The 26,384-nt window shown below is 40.3% G+C and overlaps 2 protein-coding genes across 5 annotated transcripts in view; both read right to left on the reverse strand.

Annotated features, from left to right (window-relative positions):
* UBE4A (ubiquitination factor E4A) overlaps positions 1-11,568 on the reverse strand; it is a 38,269-nt gene extending 26,701 nt beyond the window's left edge. The window contains exons 1-4 of one of the 3 annotated variants that reach the window (XM_025999135.2): positions 10,926-11,263; positions 6,642-6,806; positions 5,508-5,669; positions 780-953 (exon numbers count right to left, since the gene is read on the reverse strand). In XM_025999135.2, the coding sequence (XP_025854920.1) occupies positions 780-953; positions 5,508-5,628 (295 nt within the window). In that variant the 5' untranslated portion in view covers positions 5,629-5,669; positions 6,642-6,806; positions 10,926-11,263. Of the gene's footprint in view, positions 1-779; positions 954-5,507; positions 5,670-6,641; positions 6,807-9,427; positions 9,546-10,925; positions 11,264-11,392 lie in introns of those variants that run through there. The other 2 variants (XM_072729644.1, XM_025999134.2) reach the window with 2 other exon arrangements.
* Positions 11,569-13,778: 2,210 nt separating this feature from the next.
* On the reverse strand, positions 13,779-26,372 carry CD3G (CD3 gamma subunit of T-cell receptor complex). Of its 2 annotated transcripts, none has more exons than XM_072729645.1 (7): positions 26,195-26,372; positions 19,474-19,497; positions 18,759-18,986; positions 17,857-17,988; positions 17,032-17,075; positions 16,551-16,634; positions 13,779-15,896 (listed from the first exon to the last, which is right to left on the reverse strand). In XM_072729645.1, the coding sequence occupies exons 1-6, from the start codon at positions 26,247-26,249 to the stop codon at positions 16,569-16,571; spliced, it is 549 nt and encodes a 182-aa protein (XP_072585746.1). In that variant the 5' UTR covers positions 26,250-26,372; the 3' UTR covers positions 13,779-15,896; positions 16,551-16,568. The 2 variants fall into 2 exon arrangements, with proteins under 2 accessions (XP_072585746.1, XP_072585747.1); XM_072729646.1 differs by having other exon boundaries at positions 16,555-16,634; positions 26,195-26,322.
* Between the last annotated feature and the right edge of the window lie 12 nt (positions 26,373-26,384).

Below are 26,384 nucleotides of genomic sequence, written 5' to 3' on the forward strand. Positions count from 1 at the left end.
CCAGACAACTGATCTTGAGCATTTCTTTTGAATGTCAAGTCCAACTCAGGTGGTATCAAGGATAATTTTTTTTTTTTTATCAAGGATAATCTTGACACACAAAGCAGTATCTAAAGACTTATCTTTTCCAAGAGTCAAAGAGCATGTCAGGTTTTGTCATAAACTTAACATCATGACATTTAAAAGAGTAAATCTCAGGGATGTCAGGGTGGCTCAGTGGTTGAGTGTCTGTCTGCCTTCGGCTCAGGGTGTGGTCCCGGGATCCAGGATCAAGTAAGTCCCACATCAGGCTCCTTGCGGGGAACCTGCTTCTCCTTCTGCCTATGTCTCTACCTCTCTCTCTCTGTGTCTCTCATGCATAAATAAATAAAATCTTAAAAAAAAAAAAAAAGTAAATTCCAGACATAAGCACATACTCTGGGGTTTAACTACAGATAGGACATAGAAGGAAAACACTATTTGACACCTCTTGGGTTCCCATCTAAATGTTTAGGTCACCTCTGAGAAGAAAAAGGACTTGGCTACCACTTGCATTTCCTTTTAAGGTGGTAAAGGTAAGGAGCTATTGGCCCAGTCCATATCAAAATGGTAATGAAAGCTGCACTTGTGTCTAAATACTATTTTTAGGTCAATCAAAAGCTTCATTGAAATGTCAAACCTGTGTTCTAGGCAGTACAGTTAGTTTAACCACTAGATACAGTAGGTTTCTATGAACAAGTTCCTAGCCCAAGCAGGAAGGGAAGAGTAGTGAATAGATTGGCTGCAAGTCTGTAACTCACTGTTGTCCAGAGTAATGAGGAAGATCCTTTGGATCATGTGATTGATGTTGAGTTGCTCACATATTTCTTGCTGTGAACGGAAGGAGCGGCTAATCTCAGCCACAGAGTAATCAAATTCATCCAGGCTTTCTGACACACTATTATCCGAGTCATCTGGGCTAGCTGGGAGTTCATCTGCCAGAAAATGTAAGCCATTAAGAGTTAAGCTCCTATCTTTAAGAGACAACCAAGTATACTATCAAAAATGATAAATGTTATCAAGAGAAAGATAATTTGGGATGTGAAACAAGTTAATCATTTAATTAGTGAATATCTCAAGTCATGAAACTTTTTTTTTTAAATTGAGATACAAATGATGTATAACATTATATTAGTTGCAGGTATACAATATGATTTGATATTTGTATATATTGCAAAATGGCACCACAATGATTCTAGTTAACATTCGTCACCATACAATTATAGTTTCCTCTTGTGATAAGAATTTTTCAGATCTACTACTCTCTTAGTAACTTTCAAACATGCAATACAATATTATTAACTATAGTCACCATGCTATTCAATATATCCTTATGACTTATTTATTTTATAACTCAAGTTTGTATTTTTTGATCCCCTGTATCCACCTCACGCCGGGCAACCACCAATCTGTTCTCTGTATCTATGAGTTTCTTTCTCTCTTTTTTTATGTATCATCTATAACTGAGAACATTTCTGTTTTTAATTTTTTTTTAAATTTTTATTTATTTATGATAGTCACACAGAGAGAAAGAGAGAGGCAGAGACACAGGCAGAGGGAGAAGCAGGCTCCATGCACCGGGAGCCCGATGTGGGATTCAATCCCGGGTCTCCAGGATCGCGCCCTGGGCCAAAGGCAGGCGCTAAACTGCTGCGCCACCCAGGGATCCCCATTTCTGTTTTTATTTGCCTTTTTCTGTCTGACAATTCATGTCACATGGGTCTGTGTTGTTGCAAATGGCAAGAATATTCCATTGTGTGTGTGGTATATTTTCTTTATTCATTCATCCACTAATGGACACAGTTGTTTCCATGTCTTGGCTATTATAAACAATGTTGCAATGAACATGGGTGCACTGTGCTTTTCAAGTTAGTGTTTTTGTTTTCTTTGGGTAAATACCCAGAAATGAATTCCTGGATCATATGGTAACTGTATTTTTCATTCTTTAAAGAACCTCTATAATGTTTCCCATAGTGGCTGGACCAACTTACATTCCCACCAACAGTGCACCAGGGTTCTCTTTTCTCCACATCCTCGCTAATACTTGTTATTTCGATTGTAGTCATTCTAACAGATATGAGGTGATAACTCATTGTGGTTTTCATTTGCATTTCTTTGATAAGTGATGCTGAGTACCTTTTCATGTACCTGTTGGTCATCTGCATGTCTTCTTTGGAAAAATGTCCATACAGATCCTTTGCTCATTTTTTAACTGGATTATTTATTAATTGAGCTGTATGTGGCAACATCCTAAATACAGGATTCTGAAATTCCTGGCTGTAAATCCTACCACATTTTACAAATCAAATTCTTTCCACTCATAATTGCACTCTGTATTACCAAAAGTAGTAACACTATGCAGAATCTCAGTGAACAAAGAATTACCCAACAGACCACTATGCCTTTAATTTTAAATATATAGATTTTTCCTGATTTTAAAGAACACATGTTTCATTTTTTTTTTAAAGATGATTTTATTTATTTATTCATGAGAGACAGAGAGAGAGAGAGAGAGAGAGAGAGGCAGAGACACAGGCAGAGGGAGAAGCAGGCTCCATGCAGGGAACCTGACATGGGACTCAATCCTGGGTCTCAAGGACCACACCCTGGGCTGAAGGCAGGCACTAAACTGCTGAGCCACCCGGGCTGCCCAAGAACACATATGTTTTAATAAATAATCCCAAACTGTATAGGAAAATATAAAGTAAAAAGTCTCCTCTGGGGATCCCTGGGTGGCGCAGCGGTTTAGCGCCTGCCTTTGGCCCAGGGCGCGATCCTGGAGACCCGGGATCGAATCCCACATCGGGCTCCCTGTGTATGGAGCCTGCTTCTCCCTCTGCCTATGTCTCTGCCTCTCTCTCTCTCTCTCTCTCTGTGTGACTATCATAAATAAATTAAAAATTTTAAAAAAATAGCAAATGTGTTTAAAAAAAAAAAAAAGTCTCCTCTGAACAAACTCCCTATGGACAACCACTTAAGTTAACAAAGTGTTTCAGATTTTTTTTTTTTTTCCTAGTCTGGTGCTAATGTTTATTGCTAGGACTTTCAGTTACCCCCCCCAAAAAAAAAGAAAAGAAAAAAAAGAAAAAAAAAGAAAAAAAAGGGACGGATTATACTATATATACTGCTTTCCAGCTTGCTCTTTAAATTTAATCAGCACCAACATTCTTCTCTGTTAGGTCATTTATAGGCCTACCTCATTTTTTGTAATAGCTGCACTGTATTGCATTGTATGCACACACTCTGACTTGTGTAGCTACTTCTCAACTGATGAACATTTGGGCTGTTTCCAATTTTTCATGATTTCAAACACTACTGCATCAAATAGTACTCTTTTTGTACACCTGTATGAGTATTTCTGCAAGGTAAATTTGTAGAAGCAGAATTGCTGAGTTAAAGAGCTTGCACATTTAAAAGTAAACATATATTACCAAATTATCCTCAGAAAGACTGCTCTCCTTTACAAGCCCCTCAACAACAGTTTATGAGAGAGTACCTGTTTAAATCTTCACATATTTCATACAGTGCTCTAATTATTAGCAGGCTAGATTTTTAAAATCATTTGATTATTGCATATAAATTGCTCATTTGAGTCTTTTCCCCTCTAATTTGTTACTATTTTCTTATTGACTGGATCTTTTTACTTTTTTAAAAAAGCAACCTTACATTAGGAGATTGCAGGAGGAAAAGGGGCGTAAGGAATAGGAATAATAAGGAAATGGGAAGATAGGATTTATGAGTATGTGGTTGAGGGAATTCTGCTACAGAATTCTGTAGCAGTTCAGTTACAGAATTCTGTAAGAGTTCTTAGCTCTTATCACTCTCAGGGTTCAGAGAACTTATAGGAGAAGATTGACAGAACGCTTGTCCTGGCTGTCAGCAGACAGAGCTCCCTCTCCGAATGGATCTCATGCTGAAAGAGTTAAGGTGGTATTTGTTCACTAAAAAGCCACATGAGCCTGCATCTGCTTTTTTCTACCAACAGTGACTGTTTTGAAAGGCCAGGCAAAACTCAGAAGTTAAGAGTTGCTTTAGTGTGTTGAGTGTAGGCAATGTGAAGCTCAACATAGGAGGCCAAAGGTTTTGGCAGAGTACTAACTGCTGGTGGAAAACAGGTTAGACCTGGTGACATGGTAAGCTGTAAACAAACTAAAATGAGGAGAAGCCAAAATAGTAACAGAAGCGCATGTACCTGATTTGTCCCACTGCTTGGTGCCTGCAACACTCCCAACTCTAGCCAGCCTGATGTCTGACAGCCAGAAGGACAAGCATTTGCCACTCTACTCCTATAAGGTTAAGTTCTTCTCTGAACCCTGAGAGTGACAGGAGCTAAGAATCTCTGCAGCAGAATTTCCAACTACATACTCATAAATCATATTTCTCCATTTTCTTATATCCCTATTCCTCACTCCCCTTTCCTTCCTACAATCTCCTAATGCAAGAATCTGGAAGAGATTGCAGAGATTGAGATTGAGCTGCCTCTTTTTTATGTTTGGAAGTCAGCATTACATATATGCCCCCCCCCCCCCCCCCCCCGCCTTGCTTCATCATTACTCTGTCTACTACTCATCTGTCTTGCCCTTACCTCCTTTTTATTCAGTCCTGGACAGAGAGCAAAGCTACAACTCAGCTATGTATACCAGCACTTTAGAAATAAAATCAAGGAAAAATATAAACATTTCTCCTTTCCAAAAAATACTATTATTCCAAAAAATATCATTATTTTTTTTGGAGAGAAGGGGAGTAATTTCTGGCTTGAAAGATTGTGACTACACTCAGAAGACTAATAATGTGAGAAACAGTATCCTGATTCTCCTAGGCTGTATATCTTCCTACAGAAGGAAGTTAGGCTTGATCTTAACTTTGGTCCTAGATAAGGAAAACCATTTTTCTGATTAGTGAGATCTTATTCTGATTTTTTTTCACATTAAGGCAAAGGATCAGATATTCTTAGAAGTCACGACAGTACACTATAAAAGTGACCACTTCTCGGGATGAAAGAGGTATTTTGTTTGGGATCAACTCTGAAGCACTGGGCTTAAGAACAAATTTCATTTATTTGTCTACCAAAAAGCCAAAAAGCATTTTATAATTCTTCCTTTTACACATCTGCTTTCTACAGCTGCACATAACCTGCTTTCCACATCTATGACTACAACCTCAGCTTCCTATTTAAAAAGATTTATTTAAGTATTTTTGCTAGGTGATTTTTAAAATAAACAGCTCGACAGCATTGGGATCACGACTGGCATCTGTTACTACGGAACCACCTGTTATCTGGTTTCTCTTTATGCAGTGGGGAGGAGAGAGTCGAAAACAAAACAAACAAGGAAAATAAACAAAAAACCCCAATTTATGCCTTTAATGAACAAAAAACAACCTGTGCCCCCAGATAAACTCCAATTGCAATTATAGCCCCTAAGAAGACTTTACTTGGGAAGACCCCATTCTAGGTCACCTCATCCCCTGCTACTGGCTCCTCTACTTACCAGATTGCTGCTTCAGCTGCTCTTTTTGGATTGCTGCAAACTGCTTGGCATCAGCCAGGGAGCCAAAAAGAGCAGCAAAGGGGTTACTCGAGATGTTGTTGTTATTCTCCTGGTCTGTCATTTCACTTTAAAGTATCCTCCATCCAGACCTAGGGGGAGGGGCTGCAGAAAGGACAGGTATCAGACATGGGGGGCAGATAACACAACAGCCAGGATTATACCCATAGTTGGTTCCTTCCTCATTTCTTGAACACAACTTGTAAAAAGGCTTTGGGTAAGACCTTCCAATTCCTGTTCCAAGATTCAAGGCATTTTTGGCAAAATGGTTACAAAACCCACCAACTGGATAAGGTGGCCTGATTTGGGGGCATCTAAAATCAAATAGCTTTAAAAATGTTCAAGCTGAAAAAAAAAAAGTTCAAGCTGGAATGCATTTAATCTGTCGACATGTTTCTATTTGCCATATCTTTAAAAAATAAGTTAAGCAGGGGGTGCCCAGGTGGCTCAGGCAGATAAGCATCTGCCTTCCACTCAGGTCCTGATCCTGGAGTCCTGGGATCCAGCCCCATGGGGGCTCCTGCTCAGTGGGGAGTCTGCTTCTTGTTCTCCCTCTGCCCCGCCCCCTGCTTATGCTTGTGTGCACGTGTGCTCTCTCTCTCTCATATAAATAAATAAAATTAAAAAAAAATAGGTTAAGCAGAATTACTCAACGAGAAACTCATCTACTCATTGTAACAACAATGTGGCATTGTCTGAAAAATAGGACAACAGCTACACATTTCCCATAAATCTCTAGGCCAGGCAATGTGTTCTCATTCACCATGAACATAAGATGGCACTTGCTCAGACCTTTAGGACTTAAAGCTGGAGCTGGGAATTCTTTAGCTACAAATAAACTAACTGTAAGCCTCTTGGCAAATCAGGACAGGAACCTGATCAGCAGCGTGCTGTGGGTTTTAAATATGTATCAGGCAATTTATCTCTACTCCTAGGCTTATACCAATTGAGATTTCTTCCACTAAAACTAAATGGTCTTTGTTTAATTCTATATTTAATCGCCACTACTTATCTGATTTTTTATAACACTGCCGACACACACAAATTCCTAACGTGGAACATGAAATAGATATATACCTCAAAGGTATTTAGTGGAGCTGACTGAGCCTGCATTTGCACTCTTCTGATTACATTTCCTCATTCAAGTGCCAAGGGGACTCAGTGGCACAATGGGATGAGCACAGAGCCCTGAAAGGCTGGAACCCTTCTGAAATTTTAAGGCCACAGCATAGAAATACAACCCTGAAAAAGGTGGGAAGAGACAAAGGGTATGAATGTTCTGGTCACAAGGATACTGAACTGCTAAAAGGACAGAGGCCTTAGAAATATGGGGATGGGGTATGAGGGAAGGAGAAAAAATATTTTTGAGGTCTACCTTTAATCTGAGGTAAGACTCCTTAAAGAATCATATTCACAAAAGCTAATACAAGTTGGAAAAGTTACCCTTATTTTTTGGAAGAAGAGAGACTAACATTTCTTGACAATTCAGAGACATCTCCACCAGTTGTGTCACACTCCTCTGTTGTGTTTTCTGCATAAGACCTAATGACTAATTACTTGTAATTACTTAGGTACATGGTCTAGTCTCCTTTCAGCACGGTTCTGGGCTTTACTGCTCAAGGAACTGAACTATTAGATGTTGCTCTATGTATTTTATTTTTTGCAATGTATAGTTTAGTTAAGCTTAGTAATCCAAAAATAAAATTAGCACATTTAGTGCTGGAAATCACAAGGATCCTTGAGAGGACTTCCATCTCATTTAACCACTGCATAAGCTTAATTATTATCCCTAATTCACATAGAGACACTAACAATTGTCTCATTGCTATCTGACCACCCCCCACCTCTATCCTAAGATGTTCTGAAGTCCAGGGGCATGCAGAAAGTATAGTGAGCTCTTGTGATTTTGTCTTCAAAACATCATTCTCTTTTTTCAACACGACACTCAGATTTTTCCTTTGGGGATCCACCCCATTCTTAGTCCATGTATTCAGAAGAGGATGGCCTCACCCACTAGCTCAAGGAATGAGCATATGAATCTGGGCTGGCCAAACAAAATGCAGCATGCTCTGACCAAAGTGACTGACTGAGGAGTAGGCCTATCAGAATCAATCAACACCCAGCTTCAGGCTGAAAAAAAGGGAACTTTCTTTCCTGCTTGTGTTGTTAAGAAGGTAAGAAATAAATCTGGAATTGCCAGAAATTAGCCCAAAACTAAGTCAAGATATAGGAAAACAGAGTTGAGAGATGGAAAGAAAGTCTTTCAGTTATTAAAAAAAAAGCCAATAGATTTCCCTCTCTTGCGAAAGCCAGTTTGAATGGGCTTTTAAAAACACAACTGAGAGGGGATCCCTGGGTGGAGCAGCGGTTTGGCGCCTGCCTTTGGCCCGGGGCGCGATCCTGGAGACCCAGGATCGAGTCCCACGTAGGGCTCCCTGCATGGAGCCTGCTTCTCCCTCTGCCTGTGTCTCTGCCTCTCTGTCTCTCTATGTGTGACTATCATGAATAAATAAATAAAATCTTAAAAAAAAAACAAACACACAACTGAGGGGTGCCTGGCTGGCTCAGTCAGTAGAGCATGCCACTCTTGATGTCAAGGTTCTAAGTTTGAACCCAATGTTGGGAGTAGAGATTACTTAAAAATAAAATCTTAAAAAAAAAAAAAAACTGAAAAGAGTTTAGATTAATGCAAAGGAGATGCATCATCTGCACCCCTATAAGAGGTAGAAAGGAAGCAAACTGAAAATCAGGGATACAGAACATATGAAAAGATAGGGTCCTAAGACCATCGAGACAACTAAACAGGATTTATGATAGTAAATCGCATTATTTCCTCCTTTTTCAATATTATACTGTCACATTATAAAAAGAAGCTAGGGGCACTTGGGTGGTACCGTCGGTTAAGTGTCCAATGCTTGGTTTCAGCTCAGGTCATGATCTCAGAGTCGTGAGACTAAGCTACAGGTCAGGATCCACACTCAACTATAGTCTGCTTAAGACTCTCTCCCTTTCCCTCTGCCCCTTCCTGCTGCTTGTGTACATGCTCCAGCTCTAAGATAAATAAATCTTAAAAAAAAAAAAAAAAAGAAAAAAAGAAGTTAGGGAATGCCTGGGTGGCTCAGTGATTGAGCATCTGCCTTTGGCTCAGGTTGTGATCCCAGTGTCTCGGGATCAAGTCCCACATCAGGATCCCTAGAGGGAGCCTGCTTCTCCCTCTGCCTGTGTCTCTGCCCCTCTCTCTCTGTGTCTCTCATGAATAAATGAATAAAATCTTGAAAAAGTTAGCTTCCTATTGCCTTTTATCTCTATTAATAGGATTTATAACTTTCAACTGTTATATTCCTTTTTTTTCAACTGTTATATTCCTAATGCAGACCTTTTACCTTGCTAGACAGTAAGCAATTTGAATACAATTTCATATCTGATTAGTTTTTCTTCTGTGTCTGGCATTATACATCACAATCACAGAATACCAAATAAATATTTATTGAATGATTCAATCTTACATGTCATTACTCCTGACCTCCATGTAAGCACCCATGATCCTACTTCAAGATAAGAGCTTTATTATGTGTCTTGGGTCGCAGTAGCAGGTCACGCTTCTGGGCCAGACACTTGTGGCTCTTTCGTATCTCAGCTTGTGTAGAATTGAGCATGGAAATAAATCTCTTGTCATCTCTCCTGTAAGTCTTTTTGAAAAACAAAAAGTTTTGCCTACTTCATTAAGCTCATCTTTCTCATAGGAACTTCAATTATGTGCACAAATTACTTTCATCGTCAAATACTGTGTAACCACTTGCAGAAAAGTTTCACAGAAAAGGGACAAAAGGGATCCCTGGGTGGTGCAGTGGTTTGGCGCTTGCCTTTGGCCCAGGGCGCAATCCTGGAGACCCGGGATCGAATCCCACGTCGGGCTCCCGGTGCATGGAGCCTGCTTCTCCCTCTGCCTATGTCTCTGCCTCTCTCTCTCTGTGTGTGTGACTATCATTAAAAAAAAAAAAAAAAAAAAAAAAAGAGAAGGGACAAAAGATCACCTGATGGAAACCTTTGTAGAGATGTCAGTTTAGATATGTTCAATGCTTTCACAAATGTAAGAGTACCTAGATATCACCTACTCCAAGAGGTCTGAGAAAACGGAGCCCTGATATTTTGTTTTCATATTCAATGTCACTGATTATTTATAATCTTCTATTTTCAACTGCCATACAGAGATACAATACCATTCTGTTGTTAGCCTTTGGGATGGTGCCTCCATCAATCCTTAGGAGCTTTTGGATTTGATTCTCTTTTTTATTTTTTTAAGATTTTATTTATTTGAGAGAGATTGTGAGCGCACACTAGTGAGGAAGGGGGTAGGAGGGGTATAGGGAAAGGGAGTGGCATTCAGTCTCCCTCTCCCTATGTCCCTGCTCTCTCCATAGGGAGAAAGCACACACTCCTTGAGCAGGGAGCCCAAATGGGGGCCCAATCCCTGGACCCCGAGATCATGACCTGAGTCGATGTCAGACACTTAACTGACTGAGCCACCCAGGCGCCCTGGATTTGATTCCTTTTAATATGTCCTACTTAAAAACACATTTCACTCTGATATACTCACTGCAAGGGTCTACATCTACAATAGCTATTTACCTCCAGTCCTACAAAATCCGCTCACACCGCCCCCTCCGGAATTCAATCTTTTGTTTATGAACAGCACTGCTAATCCCTAAGGATCAACTGTCAACTCTTAAAAAGCCACACCCACAAATGTTTTGACGTCAGACTTGGTGTTGCAAATTAATTTTCTTTAAAAAGTTTGTTTGTTTATTTATTTACCTGAGCCAAAGGCAGATGCTCAACCACTGAGTCACTCAGGTGCCCCTTGTATTGCAAATTTAAAAGAATATCCTACATATTCTTTTAAACAGAAATATGTAGAATACTTTAAAACTGGGTTGGCAAAAACCAAGCTCTATTAAATCATACTTTTTAAAGGTCTCTCTCCTAGTGAGACATTAAATCAAACAAGAATTAAAATGTTTTTCACTGTTACATGCTCCACCCCCGAAATTCTTTCAGGTCCCACTTAAGTGGCAACAGATCCTAACAACACACGAGCGAGCAAGAAGGATCTCACATCAAGTCAAAAAGCCGACAGCATGCTTTCCTGGGTCCCCCATGCGGCTCAGGAGGGTTCCCAGGTGACACCAAAGCAGCGAAACTAAACGTATCCTTGTTCTGTGAGCGGAAAACTGATCCCAAAGACACGACCCTTCAAATACAAGCTCCTGAGCTGCGGTTACTCAATCTTATTAGCGTCTTCTACACCCTATTGGTGTAGGGTGCACGAAGCACGGAGCCAAAAGAGTTTTGAGTAGCGACCTGATCACGTGCCATAAGAAATGTCAATATCTTGCCGTATGTATTCAACTTGTTGGGTTGCTGCGACTGGTGCTTAATTCTCTCTTCCCTGACATCCGGCTATCGGTTGTCTATGCTTCGCATTTCATCTCCCCAGGTTCCATAAGGGATCCGCGGCAAGGGAGACCCACCCACTCGGCGCTCATTCCAGAGAAAGGAAGTCAAAGACAACGCAAGGCCAGTGTTCTGGCCTTTTCCCGGAGAGGAATGGGCAAAAGGGGGAGCGATGATGCCAGAAACTGGGGCACCTTAACCGGGTCCCAAATCAGACAGGGTCGAAGTTCATGAAGGAGAGGGTCAAGGGTCAGGAAAACACAGAAGGAATGTGGAGGCAAGAGTGCAGAGGCCTGGAGTGGCATTCAACCAGGAGAAGAAAATCCCATCGCGGATTCAACGATCCCCTCCCGTCAAGCTATTTCCTCTCTTACCAGAGCCTGAAGGGCCACCAGCGACGACACGACAAGAGTCTCAGTGGCCGAAGGGTTCCCACTTCCGACTCAACACGGCAACCGGAACTTACGTCATGACCAGGCGCCGGGCCTCATAGAACCTCATCCGGGTGCCGGAAGCAGGACGCGCGGCTCTGCGCGGGGAACTGGCGCGCAAACACCTCCACGGCGCACGCGCTAGACAGCTGGGCGGGGCGGAAGTGGCCCCTGGCGGGTGGGACTTGGTGATCCTTGGCGCTGCTGGCAACCTCTGTGGGCTTTTGCTTTCTATCTTCCCCACCAGTGTCGTGCCTTTTTGAAGCAGCTTCTGTTACTTTTCATAGATTATTATTATCCATGAGGCAATGACAACAGCAATAACAACAAAGCTTTGAGCTCTTATTGGGTGTCAGGCAGGGTGCTAAGTAAGGTAATGCTAGCTTTGGATTTCAGTTTTCTTATTTGTAACGTGGGGACATCATGCGTGCTTCAAGGTTACATTGAGGTACACAAAGGCAGCGAAAGCAGCGCACTTTTCAAGAGAATTCATAGAATGAGGCAAAATATTTGTAAAATCCTATGTCTGATAAAGGATTAATGTCCAAAACATGTAAAGAACTTCTACAGCTCAACAACAACAAAAAACCACACAGTGTGGTTCAAAAATGGGCAATGAACTTGAATAGACATCCCTCCAAGGAAGATACACAAATGGCCAATAAGCACACGAAAAGATGCTCAATGTCACTAGTCATTACAGAAATGCAAATCGAAACTAACAATGAAATAATACCTCACATGGGATCCCTGGGTGGCGCAGCGGTTTAGCGCCTGCCTTTGGCCCGGGGCGTGATCCTGGAGACCCAGGATCGAGTCCCACGTCTGGCTCCCGGTGCATGGAGCCTGCTTCTCCCTCTGCCTGTGTCTCTGCCTCTCTCTCTCTCTCTCTCTCACTGTGTGTGTGTGACTATAAAAAAAAAAAAAAAAAAAAAAAAAAAGAAATAATACCTCACATCCTTTCGGAAGTTTATTATCAAAAAAAAAAAAAAAAAAAAAAAAAAAAGAAAGGAAAATAAGTGTTGGCGAAGAGAAGGAGAGCTAGGAACCCTTGGGCATTGCTGATGGGAATGTAAAATAGTGCAACATTTTGGGAAAATTTTGGTGGTTCCTCAAATAGTTTAATAGAGAATTACCATGTGATACAGCAATTCCACTTCTGGGTATGCACCACAAAGAATTGAAGGCAGGAACTCAAACATACTTGTACACCAATGTTCATAACGTTATGTAGAATAGCCAAAAAAAAGGAAACAATGCAAAATGTGCACTGACAAATGAATAAATACATAAAATGTAGTATATACATACGCTTGACTATTATTTAGCCTTAAAAAGGCTGAAATTCTAATACATGCTACAACATGGATAAACCTTGAAAACATTATGTTACGTAAAAAAAGCAGGACACAAAAGAACAAATATTGTATGATTCCACTTATATGTGGTACCTAGAATAAGCAAATTAATAGGGATAGAAAAGTAGAATAGAGGTTACCAGGGGCTGGGGGAAGGGAAGAATGGGGAATTATTGTTTAATGGGTACAGAGGTCAAGATGATGAAAAAAGTTTTTGAAATGGATAGTGGTGATGGTTGCATAATATTGTCTATGTACTTAATGCCACTGAATAGTACACCTAAAATGTTTAAAATGACAAATTGCATGTTATGTATATTTCTCCACAAACACATACACACACAGAGTGCTGTGCAATTTTTAAATGTGTATCTTGTTCCAGCATGATACTAGTTTCTGAAAATACATTAGTAAAAATACGTCTTTTCTTTCCTGGAGCTTACAGTCTGGTGAGAGTGGAGTGGCAACTCCATTTAAAATCAATGGGCACAAGATGGATCATTCAAAAAATTGTTCTAGAATAACCGGGTAGCTATGTGGTGTTAAAGTTAGTCAATGTGTTAGGCCTTTACATTAGAATTAATTCAAGATGAATCATTCATTTAAATGTATAAAATGAAACCATTAAAGTGTCAGAGGAATTCATAGGAAAACTTTTTAAAAAGAATAATCTTAAAATGGAGAAGACCTTTCTAAATAGGAAACAACCTACAAGCCATAAAAGATCAATGAATTCTACTGCATGCAGATACAGATTCTGCTATACTCAGATAATTAAAATGTGGACAGAAAACCAACCATCATGAAGTCAAAGAACAAATACCAAAATTGGAAAAATATCTGCAACTAATATCACAAACAAAAAATCTAGTTTTCCACATATGCAAAGTGCTGTTGCAAGTCAATAAGATAAAGGGATACGAGCCTATATATCCTGAGAAGGAAAAATACTTGAGTCACTTACATTATTATTTTTATTTTTTAAAATATTTTATTTATTCGTGAGAGACACACAGAGAGAGGCGGAGACATAGGCAGAGGGAAAAGCAGGCTCCTCGCAGGGAGCCTGATGCGGGACTCGATCCCTGGGCCCTGGGATCACACCTTGAGCCAAAGGCAGATGCTCAACCACTGAGCCACCCAGGTGTCCTCACTTCCATTTTTGATAAGGAAAATGTAAATTAAAACTATACTGAGATGTCATTTTTAACTTATGAAATCGGCAAAGTTCAAAAAGTATGGAGTAAAAGGCACTCTCAATTATTGTTATTGGGAGTAAACACTAGTCCAACCTCCATGAAGCGCAATTTGGCAATATTTAATAAAATTACAAGTGCAAATACATTATGGCTCCCAAGTATCATTTATTTATATTTGTTTTGAATAGTCCTAGTATATTCTAAATGACGTTTGTCAGAACTAAAACTATGGAAGTTTAAAAACTATAAAAAGGAGACATTGGAGAAATCATCATGACCTTGGGTTTGCCAAAGACTTCTTAGACATGATACCAAAAGCACAATCCATAAAAGAAAAAAATGGATAAAATGGACTTCATAGAAATTAAAAATTTTTGTGCTTCAAAAGTCACCATGAAAAGAATGAAAAGAAAAGCCACAGACTGGTAATGCATTTGTAAATCATATATGTAATAAAGGACTTGTATTCAAAATATAGAAGAACTTTTTCAATTCAACAGTAAGACAACCGAAATTAAAAAAAAGATTTAAATAGACATTTCACTAAAGATATAATAATGGCTTATAAGCACATGAAAAGGTGTTCAACAACATTAGTTATTAGGGAAATACAAATTAAAGTACAATAATTATCTTTAAAAAATTTTTTTTAGATAAAGGTAGCATAAGATGCCATTTTATGCCTCGGAGAATGGCTGTACTAAAAAAAAAATAGTAACAAATATTGGTGAGAATGTGGAGAAACAGAAACTCTCAACTATTACTACCGGGAATATAAAATGTTACAGGGAGTTTCTTAAAAAGTCAAACATAAATTTACCATACAACCCAACAATTCTTCACTCCCAGGTGTCAATTCCAGAGAAATGAAGACATGGATCCACATAAAGATTAGCATAAGAAGAATGTCCAGCACATTGCACAACTACAGCATATTGTATAATTCCATTTATATGAAACAGGCAAAAAAGGCAAACCTGATAAGACAGAAAAGAGATTAGTGGTTGCCTGGGGCTGAGGGTAGGAACAGGGAATGTACTCTTAAGAGGGTGATAGCAATGTTCTAATACTGGGTTATGGTGATTGTACAACTGGGTACATTTTGTAAGACTTACTAAGAATAGTGAAAATTGCTTAAAATGGTGAATTTTATAGCATGTGAATTATACCTCAATACAATTATTTTTAAAATGACATTTATATAATGTCATTGCAGCATTGTAGGAGCAAAATATTGGCAGCAATATTTTATCCATCAATAGAGGACTGATTAAATAAATCATAGCAAGTCCACAATGTGGCTGGGTTAAAAAAAAAAAAAAAGGTGCTCCTTTACTTACTGGTATGAAATAATCTTAATATTTTATTAGGTGAAAAGTGCAAGATGTATGTTATGATACTATTTGTGTGAAAAATAGGGAAAGGAAGAATAATGTGTACCTAAGAGTTTGCTTATGTATGCCTAGAATACCTCTGATTTATAATACCTTATATATCTTATAAAGAAACTAGTATATTGTTTGTCTCTGGAGACAACTGAATGGCTGGGGATGGAGGTGAAGGGAGACCTTTTATTGCATATTTAAACCGTGTAAATTATGACCTATACAAAAAGTAAATAAAAATTAGAACTTTAAAAAATAATATTCAAATAGAGGGGTTATTGACCTTTTCAATTTTTTTTTACAGAAAATTACCTTCCAATAGGTGGCGCTCCTGCAACACCATACATATTTTTACTTTTTGTTTATTTTATTTTGAGAAAAATCCAAATTTGCTCTGATGGGCTTTCTTCTCCATTTGTCACCTTTGGAAAACTTGATTCTACGTTTAGGGCTGAGAATTTCTCTGCTAGGAGTGCTCCAAAACGTACTGCCATGTTTCTGAGAACTATCCAGAAGGGAGAAAAAAAAGAAAAATTGGATTGGTTCAGAAAACCAAATAATGCTCTGATCCGGTTTTCCTGATAGAAACTTTTCCTGGTTGATTGCATCAGAATTTCTGACTAATTGTTTGATTGAAAGGTTAATATAGGTCAGTGTTTCTGAACCAATGGTGATCTTGCCCCGGAGGAGACATTTGAAATATCTGGAAATATTTTTGATTGTCACAGCTGATGGTATTACTAGCATCTGGTGGATAGAGGAGAGGGATGCTGCTAAAAACTGTACAATGCACAGGACAGCCCCCTCACCCCAAAGAACCATAAGTTACCCACCCTCCCTAAGCTTATGGTGTCTTGGAATATGGAGATAGACTTGGCAGCAGTTGGGAGGGCAAGTAAAAGAAAGGCTGATTTTTAAGAAAGAGAGAGAGAAAGCAGAGGTGTGCAGGGTGGGGGGTGGGCAGAGGGAGAGGGAGAGAATCTTAAGCATGTTCCAAGCTGAGCACAGAGCCCAGAGCAGGGCTCAATCTCATGACCCTGAGATTATGACCCTGAGATCATGACCTGAGCTGAAGTCAAGAATTAGATGTTTAACCAACTGAGCCACCCAGGCAACCCCAGGAAAGGTAATTTCTTAGAATTGGTATAGAAGGACACACCTACTTTGAGTCCTGAGTTCAATTTTTCCTCAGTCGCTTTCCTTGAAGGTGGCCATATTGGTCATTTTCTCGATCCCTGAGGGGCTAATCAGGACAGCACAGTCATAAACTCATTTTCCCTTGTCCTCTATGAATTAACTTGATGCATAGTTATTGAATGCTTTCCATGTGCAAGGCTTTGGAGTGGGTGTTTCACTGTCCTCGGGGTGGAAAGAGGACAAGGGGGATGGAGGCTCTGTATACAGTTACTTTGTGTGTCCCTCTCAGTGTGTTCTTCCACTTTTTCTCACTGGATCCTGACCTCAGTCTCTCTCAATCCTTCTCTTCATTTCATCCATTCTGCCCAAAGTGTGACTATGTAATCATCTGGTATGCCCTAAGTAGTTCCTTATCTGTACAGTAGCCTCCAAATGACATGTCCCCCATCCCCAAATTTTACTATTAATTGTAGTAATGTCTCTTTTATTCCCCCATGCCTTACCTGGTAAAGTTGGTCATTGGACAACAGAGTCTGCTTGTCTGAGGCTGCACAAAAAATGGAATATGTGAGGTAGAATGGCTAATAAATTGGGTTATAGTCACACAATGGAGCACTGCATAGCAATAAGAATTAGTGAAATACATTTACATACAACAATGTGGAAAGATCTCACAAGCATGTTTTTTACTAAAAGAAGCACATACATGAGTGCTTCTGTATGAGTCCATTGACATAAGGAATGAAAACAGGAAAAATTAATGTTGTTAGAAGTCAGGCTAGTACTCACTTTGGGGGATAAGTGGAGAGGCTGGAACTGACCACAAGGGGGACTTCTAGGGTATTGGTAATACTGTCTTTCTTAAGCTGGGTGTTGGATTCATGGGTATGCTTGTCATCCATGCACATTTCTCTATGTAGTTTTAGTTCAACAAAGAGTTTTTTAAAAAAAAATAAGAGGAGGGCAGACCCGGTGGCGCAGCAGTTTGGCGCCGCCTGCAGCCTGGGGTGTGATCCTGGAGACCTGGGATCGAGTCTCACACTGGGCTCCCTGCATGGAGCCTGCTTCTCCCTCTGTCTGTGTCTCTGCCTCTCTCTCTCTCTGTGTATCTATGAATAAATAAATAAAATCTTTAAAAAAATCAGAGGAATCAGAGGAAAATCAGAGAGAGGTGGATTGTGAAATATGCTGTAAAAATATCACTGTCGTATTGCTCATTAGCAATAGAAGAGATGAGCAACCTCATCTCTTCTATTAGGTCAATTTTGGTAGGAAAGAAACTGGGGATCCCAGGTAGTCCCATCTCTTATTGAAGAGCATTCTTTTACCTCTTGACTGGCGAACTCCATCCTGTCCAGCAATGAAGTAGACCCCAACAGCAAGGAAGAAAATGCTGATGATTTCAGCGAAGACAAAGCCGGTTATAGTGCCTGCATTCAGCTCAATGCAGTTCTGACACACTATGGGGAAAGAGAGGGACAAGTCTCCTTCAGGGTGTGAAAGTGGTTCTTCTGAATCTTTTTCTTTTTCCTACAAGTGCTGATGCCTCTATTTAGGATAGCAGACTCCTCTCTCTGTGCAAGGTATGGTAGGGGAAGATCCTTGGACTAAGAATGCAATACTTCTTGATATCCTTGCATCTCCCAGCTGTCCTGGGGAAGCCCATGTAGTCTGACCATTGACCATATGAAATAGGAGGAAGATCAGATCCCCTTCTCTGTGGTCAGCCGCCTTCTACATATCATTGCTGCTCACCTTGTCATCTCCTCCATCTCCCCGAGCTACCCCAACTTAGCTTATATAAAGAGCTGACTGCTCTGATCCATGAGAGCCTATCCAAAATTAAACCAGGCTTTACAGGACAGGTTATGCTTTTCCAAGAAGATGGGGGAACTGTCTTGTTATATTCAAAAAGAGGTAAGCTGTGATGAAGAAAATGAGAACTGGGGGATCCCTGGGTGACTCAGCGATTTAGTGCCTGCCTTCGGCCCATGGTGTGATCCTGGATTGAGTCCCGCATCAGGCTTCCTGCATGGAGCCTGCTTCTCCCTCTGCCTGTGTCTCTGCCTCTCTCTCTCTGAGTCTCTCAGAATAAATAAATAAAATCTTAAAAAAAAAGAGAATGAGAACTGTTTAGTGTCTATTCCCACACTTACCAGGGATAGGAAGCCTACCAGAACAGAAAGAACTGCTTAATTGTACAACAAGCAGACCAAAAGGGGTTACATACTTCTGTAATATACTTGGAGTGGCTTTGAAATGTTCTTTGCTACTTGACACTGATATATCCCTTGAGGGTCCTTCATACTACTTCCCAGATCCAACGTCTTTTTATCTTTCTTTGGTAAAGTTCTTTCCTTCCCGTCTTCAAACCATTTGATATCTTTGTTTTGTGAGTCACAAATCAGAAGTACCGAACCATCTTCTCGATTGCCATCTACTTTTATCACGGGAAATCCTGAAACGGAAAAGCCATTGCCTGTTAAAGGTCTTTCTTCTGCAATTTTCACTGTCCCGAGATATCAGGACAAGACTATTGTAGCAGTGCTTCTCAAACTTTAATAGGCACAAGGATCATATGGAGGATCTAGTTAGAATTTCAGATTCTATTTAGTAGTTCTGGGAAGGAGCTGAAATGGGGCGTTTCTGACATGATCCCAGCTGATGCCAGTGGTGTTGGTTCATGGATCCCACTTTGAATAGTGCCTAGCTGCTGGAGTCCTGTTTCTGCTTCAAGAACTTGAGAATTATTTGCTTAGCTGCAGGAAAGCTGACCAGAAAGTACATGACTGGCCACTCACTTGGTTGCCAATGAGAGGTTTGCTATTTATGACTCATCATTCCATCCCTTCTATCACTCAGTCCCTATAGGACTACTATTGTAGGAACCATATTTCCATGACTTTCCTCAAAGTTTGAGGATAGAAAGAAGCCACTCATCCTACCTTGTTCCTTCTGGGCTGTAACACCTGTAAAGACAGAAAAGAGAATTAGCTGGGCATAGAGTTGTCCAGATGCCCTGAGGTATCATTACCTTGGTCATTTGAGGCCAAGATAGATATCCTAATCTAGGAAAGTGGAAAGTATCTATACTTACTTCTTTTGGGTTGCAGCCTAAATCACCAAATTGAATTCAGGGTGTTGTATAATAAAGAATTTGTCTGATCTTTGTCATGGATTCCTGGGAGGGAGCTTCTAAACCCTTGGAATTTAATGAGTGTTTGGAGTGTCTTTGTTAGTCTTGGTGCATTTCTTCTTTTTCTTTTCTTTTCTTTTTTTAGATTTATTTATTTATTTTAGGGAGAGGGAGTGGGAGACAGTGCATAAGCAGGAGGAGGGGCAGAGGGAGAAGGAGAGAGAGAGAGAAGCAGACTCCCTGCTGAGTGAGGAGCTCTGCTCAGGGATCTATCCCACGACCCTGATATCATGATCTGAGCTAAAATCAAGAGTCTGATGCTCAACCGACAGAGCCAACCATGTGTCCCTTGGTGGGCTTATGGACCATGCATGAATTTATGCTAAAGAAATGACTCAGGATGGAGTTGGTCAAGACCCATGTAATCTGGGAATTTGAACCCTGAGAGAGGAAGAGAGCTGGAGATTGAGTTCAGTCATATGGCCAATGATTCGAACATTATACTTATGTCATGAAACCCCAATAAAAACTCAGAGGAGGGGCTGGGTGGCTCAGTTGGTTGAATGTCTGACTCTTGGTTTCAGCTCAAATCATGATCTCTGGGGTAGTGAAATCAAGCCCTGTGTTGGGCTTTGTGCTCTGCACAGAGTCTGCTTGAGAGTCTCTCCCTTTTCTTCTCCCCCTATCCCCAGCTCTCTTTTACTCTTTAAAAAAAAAAAGTCAAGAAAAAAAAAACTCAGTGGAGTTTCCTCATTGGTGAATGCATCAATGTACTAGGAAGGTGATGTATTTTGATTCCACAGGCAGAGAGCACAGAAGCTCTGTGTTCAGGGCCCTCTCAGACCTTACTTATGTGTCTCTTCATTTGGAAAATCCTGATTTTATTTTCTATAATTAAACTTTAATAGTAAATATAGTGCTTTCCTGAGTTTTATGAGTTGTTCTAACAAATTATCAAATGTGGGAACCCTCCAGATTTGTACCCAATTTGTCGGAAGTGTAGGTGGTATAGGAACGCCTAAACTTAAGAAATAGAAAACCTGAACAGGCCAATAACCAGGGAGGAAATTGAAGCAGTCATCAAAAACCTCCCAAGACACAAAAGTCCAGGGCCAGATGGCTTCCCAAGGGAATTCTATCAAACGTTTAAAGAAGAAACCATACCTATTCTACTAAAGCTGTTTAGAAAGATAGAAAGAGATGGAGTACTTCCAAATTCATTCTATGAGGCCAGCATCACCTTAATTCCAAAACCAGACAAAGACCCCACCAAAAAGGAGAATTATAGACCAATATCCCTGATGAACATGGATGCAAAAATTCTCAACAAGATACTAGCCAATAGGATCCAACAGTACATTAAGAAAATTATTCACTATGACCAAGTAGGATTATTTCCTGGGACACAAGGCTGGTTCAACACTCGTAAAACAATCAATGTGATTCATCATATCAGCAAGAGAAAAACCAAGAACCATATCATCCTCTCATTAGATGCAGAGAAAGCATTTGACAAAATACAACATCCATTCCTGATCAAAACCCTTCAGAGTGTAGGGATAGAGGGAACATTCCTCAACATCATAAAAGCCATCTACGAAAAGCCCACAGCAAATATAATTCTCAATGGGGAAGCACTGGGAGCCTTTCCCCTAAGATCAGGAACAAGACAGGGATGTCCACTCTCATCACTGCTATTCAACATAGTACTGGAAGTCATCGCCTCAGCAATCAGACAACAAAAAGACATTAAAGGCATTCAAATTGGCAAAGAAGAAGTCAAACTCTTCCTCTTCGCTGATGACATGATACTCTACATAGAAAACCCAAAAGCCTCCAGTCCAAGATTGCTAGAACTCATACAGCAATTTGGCAGTATGGCAGGATACAAAATCAATGCCCAGAAGTCAGTGGCATTTCTATACACTAACAATGAGACTGAAGAAAGAGAAATTAAGGAGTCCATCCCATTTACAATTGCACCCAAAAGCATAAGATACCTAGGAATAAACCTAACCAAAGAGGTAAAGGATCTATTCCTAAAAACTATAGTACACTTCTGAAAGAAATTGAGGAAGACACAAAGAGATGGAAAAATATTCCATGATCATGGATTGGCAGAATTAATATTGTGAAAATGTCAATGTTACCCAGGGCAATTTACGCGTTTAATGCAATCCCTATCAAAATACCATGGCCTTTCTTCAGAGAGTTAGAACAAATTATTTTAAGATTTGTGTGGAATCAGAAGAGACCCCGAATAGCCAGGGGAATTTTAAAAAAGAAAACCATAGCTGGGGGCATCACAATGCCAGATTTCAGGTTCTACTACAAAGCTGTGGTCATCAAGACAGTGTGGTACTGGCACAAAAACAGACACATAGATCAATGGAACAGAATAGAGAATCCAGAAGTGGTCCCTCAACTTTACGGTCAACTAATATTCGATAAAGGAGGAAAGACTATCCACTTGAAGAAAGACAGTCTCTTCAATAAATGGTGCTGGGAAAATTGGACATCCACATGCAGAAGAATGAAACTAGACCACTCCCTTTCACCATACACAAAGATAAACTCAAAATGGATCAAAGATCTAAATGTGAGACAAGATTCCATCAAAATCCTAGAGAAGAACACAGGCAACAGTCTTTTTGAACTCGGCCACAGTAACTTCTTTCAAGATACATCCACGAATGCAAAAGATACAAAAGCAAAAATGAACTATTGGGACTTCATCAAAATAAGAAGCTTTTGCACAGCAAAGAATACAGTCAACAAAACTAAAAGACAACCTACAGAATGGGAGAAGATATTTGCAAATGATGTATTAGATAAAGGGCTAGTTTCCAAGATCTATAAAGAACTTATTAAACTCAACACCAAAGAAACAAACAATCCAATCATGAAATGGGCAAAAGACATGAACAGAAATTTCACAGAGGAAGACATAGACATGGCCAACATGCACATGAGAAAATGCTCTGCATCATCTGCCATCAGGGAAATACAAATCAAAACCACAATGAGATACCACCTCACATCAGTGAGAATGGGGAAAATTAACAAGGCAGGAAACCACAAATGTTGGAGAGGATGTGGAGATAGGGGACCCCTCCTACACTATTGGTGGGAATGTGAACTGGTGCAGCCCCTCTGGAAAACTGTGTGGAGGTTCCTCAAAGAGTTAAAAATAGACCTGCCCTATGACCCAGCAATTGCACTGTTGGGGATTTACCCCAAAGATACAGATGCAATGAAACACCGGGATACCTGCACCCCGATGTTTCTAGCAGCAATGTCCACAATAGCCAAACTGTGGAAGGAACCTCAGTGTCCATTGAAAGATGAATGGATAAAGCAGATGTGGTTTATGTATACAATGGAATATTCCTCAGTCATTAGAAATGACAAATACCCACCATTTGCTTCAACGTGGTTGGAACTGGAGGGTATTATGCTGAGTGAAATAAGTCAATCGGAGAAGGACAAACATTATATGTTCTCATTCATTTGGGGAATATAAATAATAGTGAAAAGGAATAGAAGGGAAGGGAGAAGAAATGGGTAGGAAATATCAGAAAGGGAGACAGAACATAAAGACTCCTAACTCTGGGAAACGAACTAGGGGTGGTGGAAGGGGAGGAGGGCGGGGGGTGGGGGTGAATGGGTGACGGGCACTGAGGGGGGTACTTGACGGGATGAGCACTGGGTGTTATTCTGTATGTTGGCAAATTGAACAATAAAAAATAAATTTATTATTAAAAAAAGGAACCCCTAAACTTGTGCCTGGCATTTAAAGTGAGGGCAGTTTTGTTGGGGACAGTGCCCTTAACCTGTGGGGTCTGATATTAACTTTGGATGGTCAGAGTCAGAACTATACTGGAATATACATAAAGGTATTTCCTGTACAGTCTGGAATGCTTTGCTTTTTTAGCAGCTAAAATCCTGGCAAGAAGTGGTTTACACTAACTAAAGAATTTTTAGAGTTCTTCTAAAATCCTCAGCCTTGGGGCAGCCTGGGTGGCTCAACAGTTTGGTGCCTGCCTTCAGCCCAGGGCGTGATCCTGGGGACCCAAGATCGAGTCCCATGTCAGGCTCCCTGCATGGAGCCTGCTTCTCCCTCTGCCTGTGTCTCTGCCTCTCTCTCTGTGTGTTTATGAATAAATAAATAAAATCTTAAAAAAAATAAAATCCTCAGCCTTGGTGATCCATTTTTTGTAGAAACCCTGGACATCCTAGAGGAGGTAGCTATTCAATAGCTCTCAAATCTGTCTCAAAATTCAGAGTAGTAGAATTGCATGATAGATATACTGCAGAGAACTAGCAATGGAATTCAGTTCAATTGGATTGAATCAAAACACCAAGCACTATTATGTACCTGACATGATTAAACAATATGAAAGACACGAGTGGTGATACAAAGAACTTTTTGCTTCCAAAGAGTTTACAACAAAATAGGAAAAATGAACACATATATAACTAATATAATAGAACTTATCAATTAGTTTTAGTACTTATGTGAATGCATATGAAAGGGGCTAGAAGCTATTGATTTTGCCCAAGAGTGAGGGACAGGGAAAACTTAACAGAGAAGGTGATATTTAGTTGGGCCTCAAAGAATGATTAGGAATTTACCAGACAGAGAAAGGCATTCTGGGGAGAAAGAATAGCTGAGCAAAGACAGATTGGAAAAGGACAGAGAGGTAGTGTGTCTAGGGGTAGAATGTGTGATGGGGACAGATGAAGCATGAATCAAATTACGATGGGGAAAAAAAGTATAATGGAAACAGTTGAAAGGAGACAACTGTTTTAGAACTTCTTGCAGGACTGAACCAATTATTAACAGTACCTAGCACGGTGTTTGGAACATGGTAGGAGCTTTATATTTGTTGAATGAGGGCATGAATGAATGAATGAATGAATGAGTGAATAAAAAAAAAGACTGGTGTACATTATCACTCACCCTTCACCTTCTACACAATTCCATTCAGTTGCTTTTTTTTATTACTTCATTTTTTCATTTGTTTTTATTCAAGTTCGATTTGCCAACATATAGTGTAACACCCAGTGCTCATTAAATCAAGTGCTCGCCTCAGTGCCTGTCACCCAGTTACCCTAAGCCCCTGCCCACCTCCCCTTCCACAACCCTTTCTTCATTTCCCAGAGTTGGGAGTCTCTCATTTTTTGTATTCCTCTCTAATTTTTCCCACTAAGCTCCCCTTCTTTCCCTTATAATCCCTTCCACTATTTCTTATATTCCCTGTATGAGTGAAACCATATCCATCCAGTTTCCACTCATACTACCCCCAATGAGAGTGTTATAAATCATCCATGGCCTTTATTTTGCCAAATCCCACAGATTTAAACTTCTAAATATATCTTTCTATCAACGGGACCTCTCTACAATATTTCATTAGTGGTGATTCTTTCCTTTTGGAAGCTCTCTACTTCTTTGGTTTCTTTCTTTTTTTTTCTTCTCCTATGGTTTCTCTCTCTATTGCACTCATCCAATTATTTCAGCTCTTTGATCATCCTTTTATCTCTTTTTTGAGATGTTTTTCTCGAACTATCCTTTAAAGGTAAATATCCTCTCATTTCCATTCTCAGCCCCTCTTCCTCACATCTCACATAGTACTTGTGTGATTGCAACAGCTTTTGTGGTTTTAGCTTCTCCCAGTGTGTGGAGAATCATTTCTAGCCCAGATTCCAGGCATCGACCCAGTTCATCCACTTCCTACCATTTATTTCCAACAGAATATTCATACAGATACCCCATATTGCACCTTGCACTCAATCTGGTGACACTGAAGCTTATCCCTCCAGTTAGACTATAAGCTCACTAGGGCAGGAGGCTTTTATTCACCTTTATATCCTTACAGCCTATCATGTAAAAGGATCTCACTCATATTTCATAACCAGTTAACCAACTGACCAAATGAGTGAATGAATATCTTATAGGTCTGCCCTTAACTCAAGCTCTGAGTTAAGGAATACATACTTTTTCTTTTCCGGTTTCTGGCCTGTGCTCTTTTGGGCTACAATCAACCTAAGATGGCTGTATCCGGGTCCTCTCTCTAGCCAGTAAAGTCCTTTGCTTTCATTTCTTTTTTTTTTTTTTTAATTTTTAAAGATTTTTATTTATTTGAGAGAGAGAGAGAGAAAGAGAGAGAGCACAAGCAGGGGGAGCAACAGAGGGAGAGGGAGAAGCAGGCTCCCCACAGAGCAGGGAGCCCGATGTGGGGCTCAGTCCCAGGACCCCGGGACCATGACCTGAGCTAAAGGCAGATGCCCAAACAGCTGAGTCACCCAGGTGCCCCTGTTTTCATTTCTTAAGAGACAAGAACTCCATCTCTCCCATGGGACACTGCTTCTCTCTAGCAGAGAACAGTAAGAGGCTTCATTTTTGCCCTTCATTCTCAGAATTCTAGCGTGGCAGCTGAGGTAGGTTTGAGGTTAGAGGCCCCAATATTCTTTCACCCTGGTGATGATCTCTTCCTTGAGCCTTTCTTCAGACTGCCAGAATTCCTTACCTTGAAGAAGAGTGACAGCCAAAATGAGGCCAGCCAGATGCTTCCCCAGCTCCATGTCAGCCTCTGCCTTTCTCCCTGACACAGAAGCACTAAGCAACCCCCAGCAGCCAGCCAGCCTGCCGAGCAGACAGTCTGGCTCCGCCCAGCATCATTTAGGCTGGGGCCCCTGAGAGAAGGCACAAATCCAGAG

Source organism: Vulpes vulpes, chromosome 12 (genome assembly GCF_048418805.1).
Source record: "Vulpes vulpes isolate BD-2025 chromosome 12, VulVul3, whole genome shotgun sequence".
In the NCBI taxonomy this organism is placed as follows: Eukaryota; Metazoa; Chordata; class Mammalia; order Carnivora; family Canidae; genus Vulpes; species Vulpes vulpes.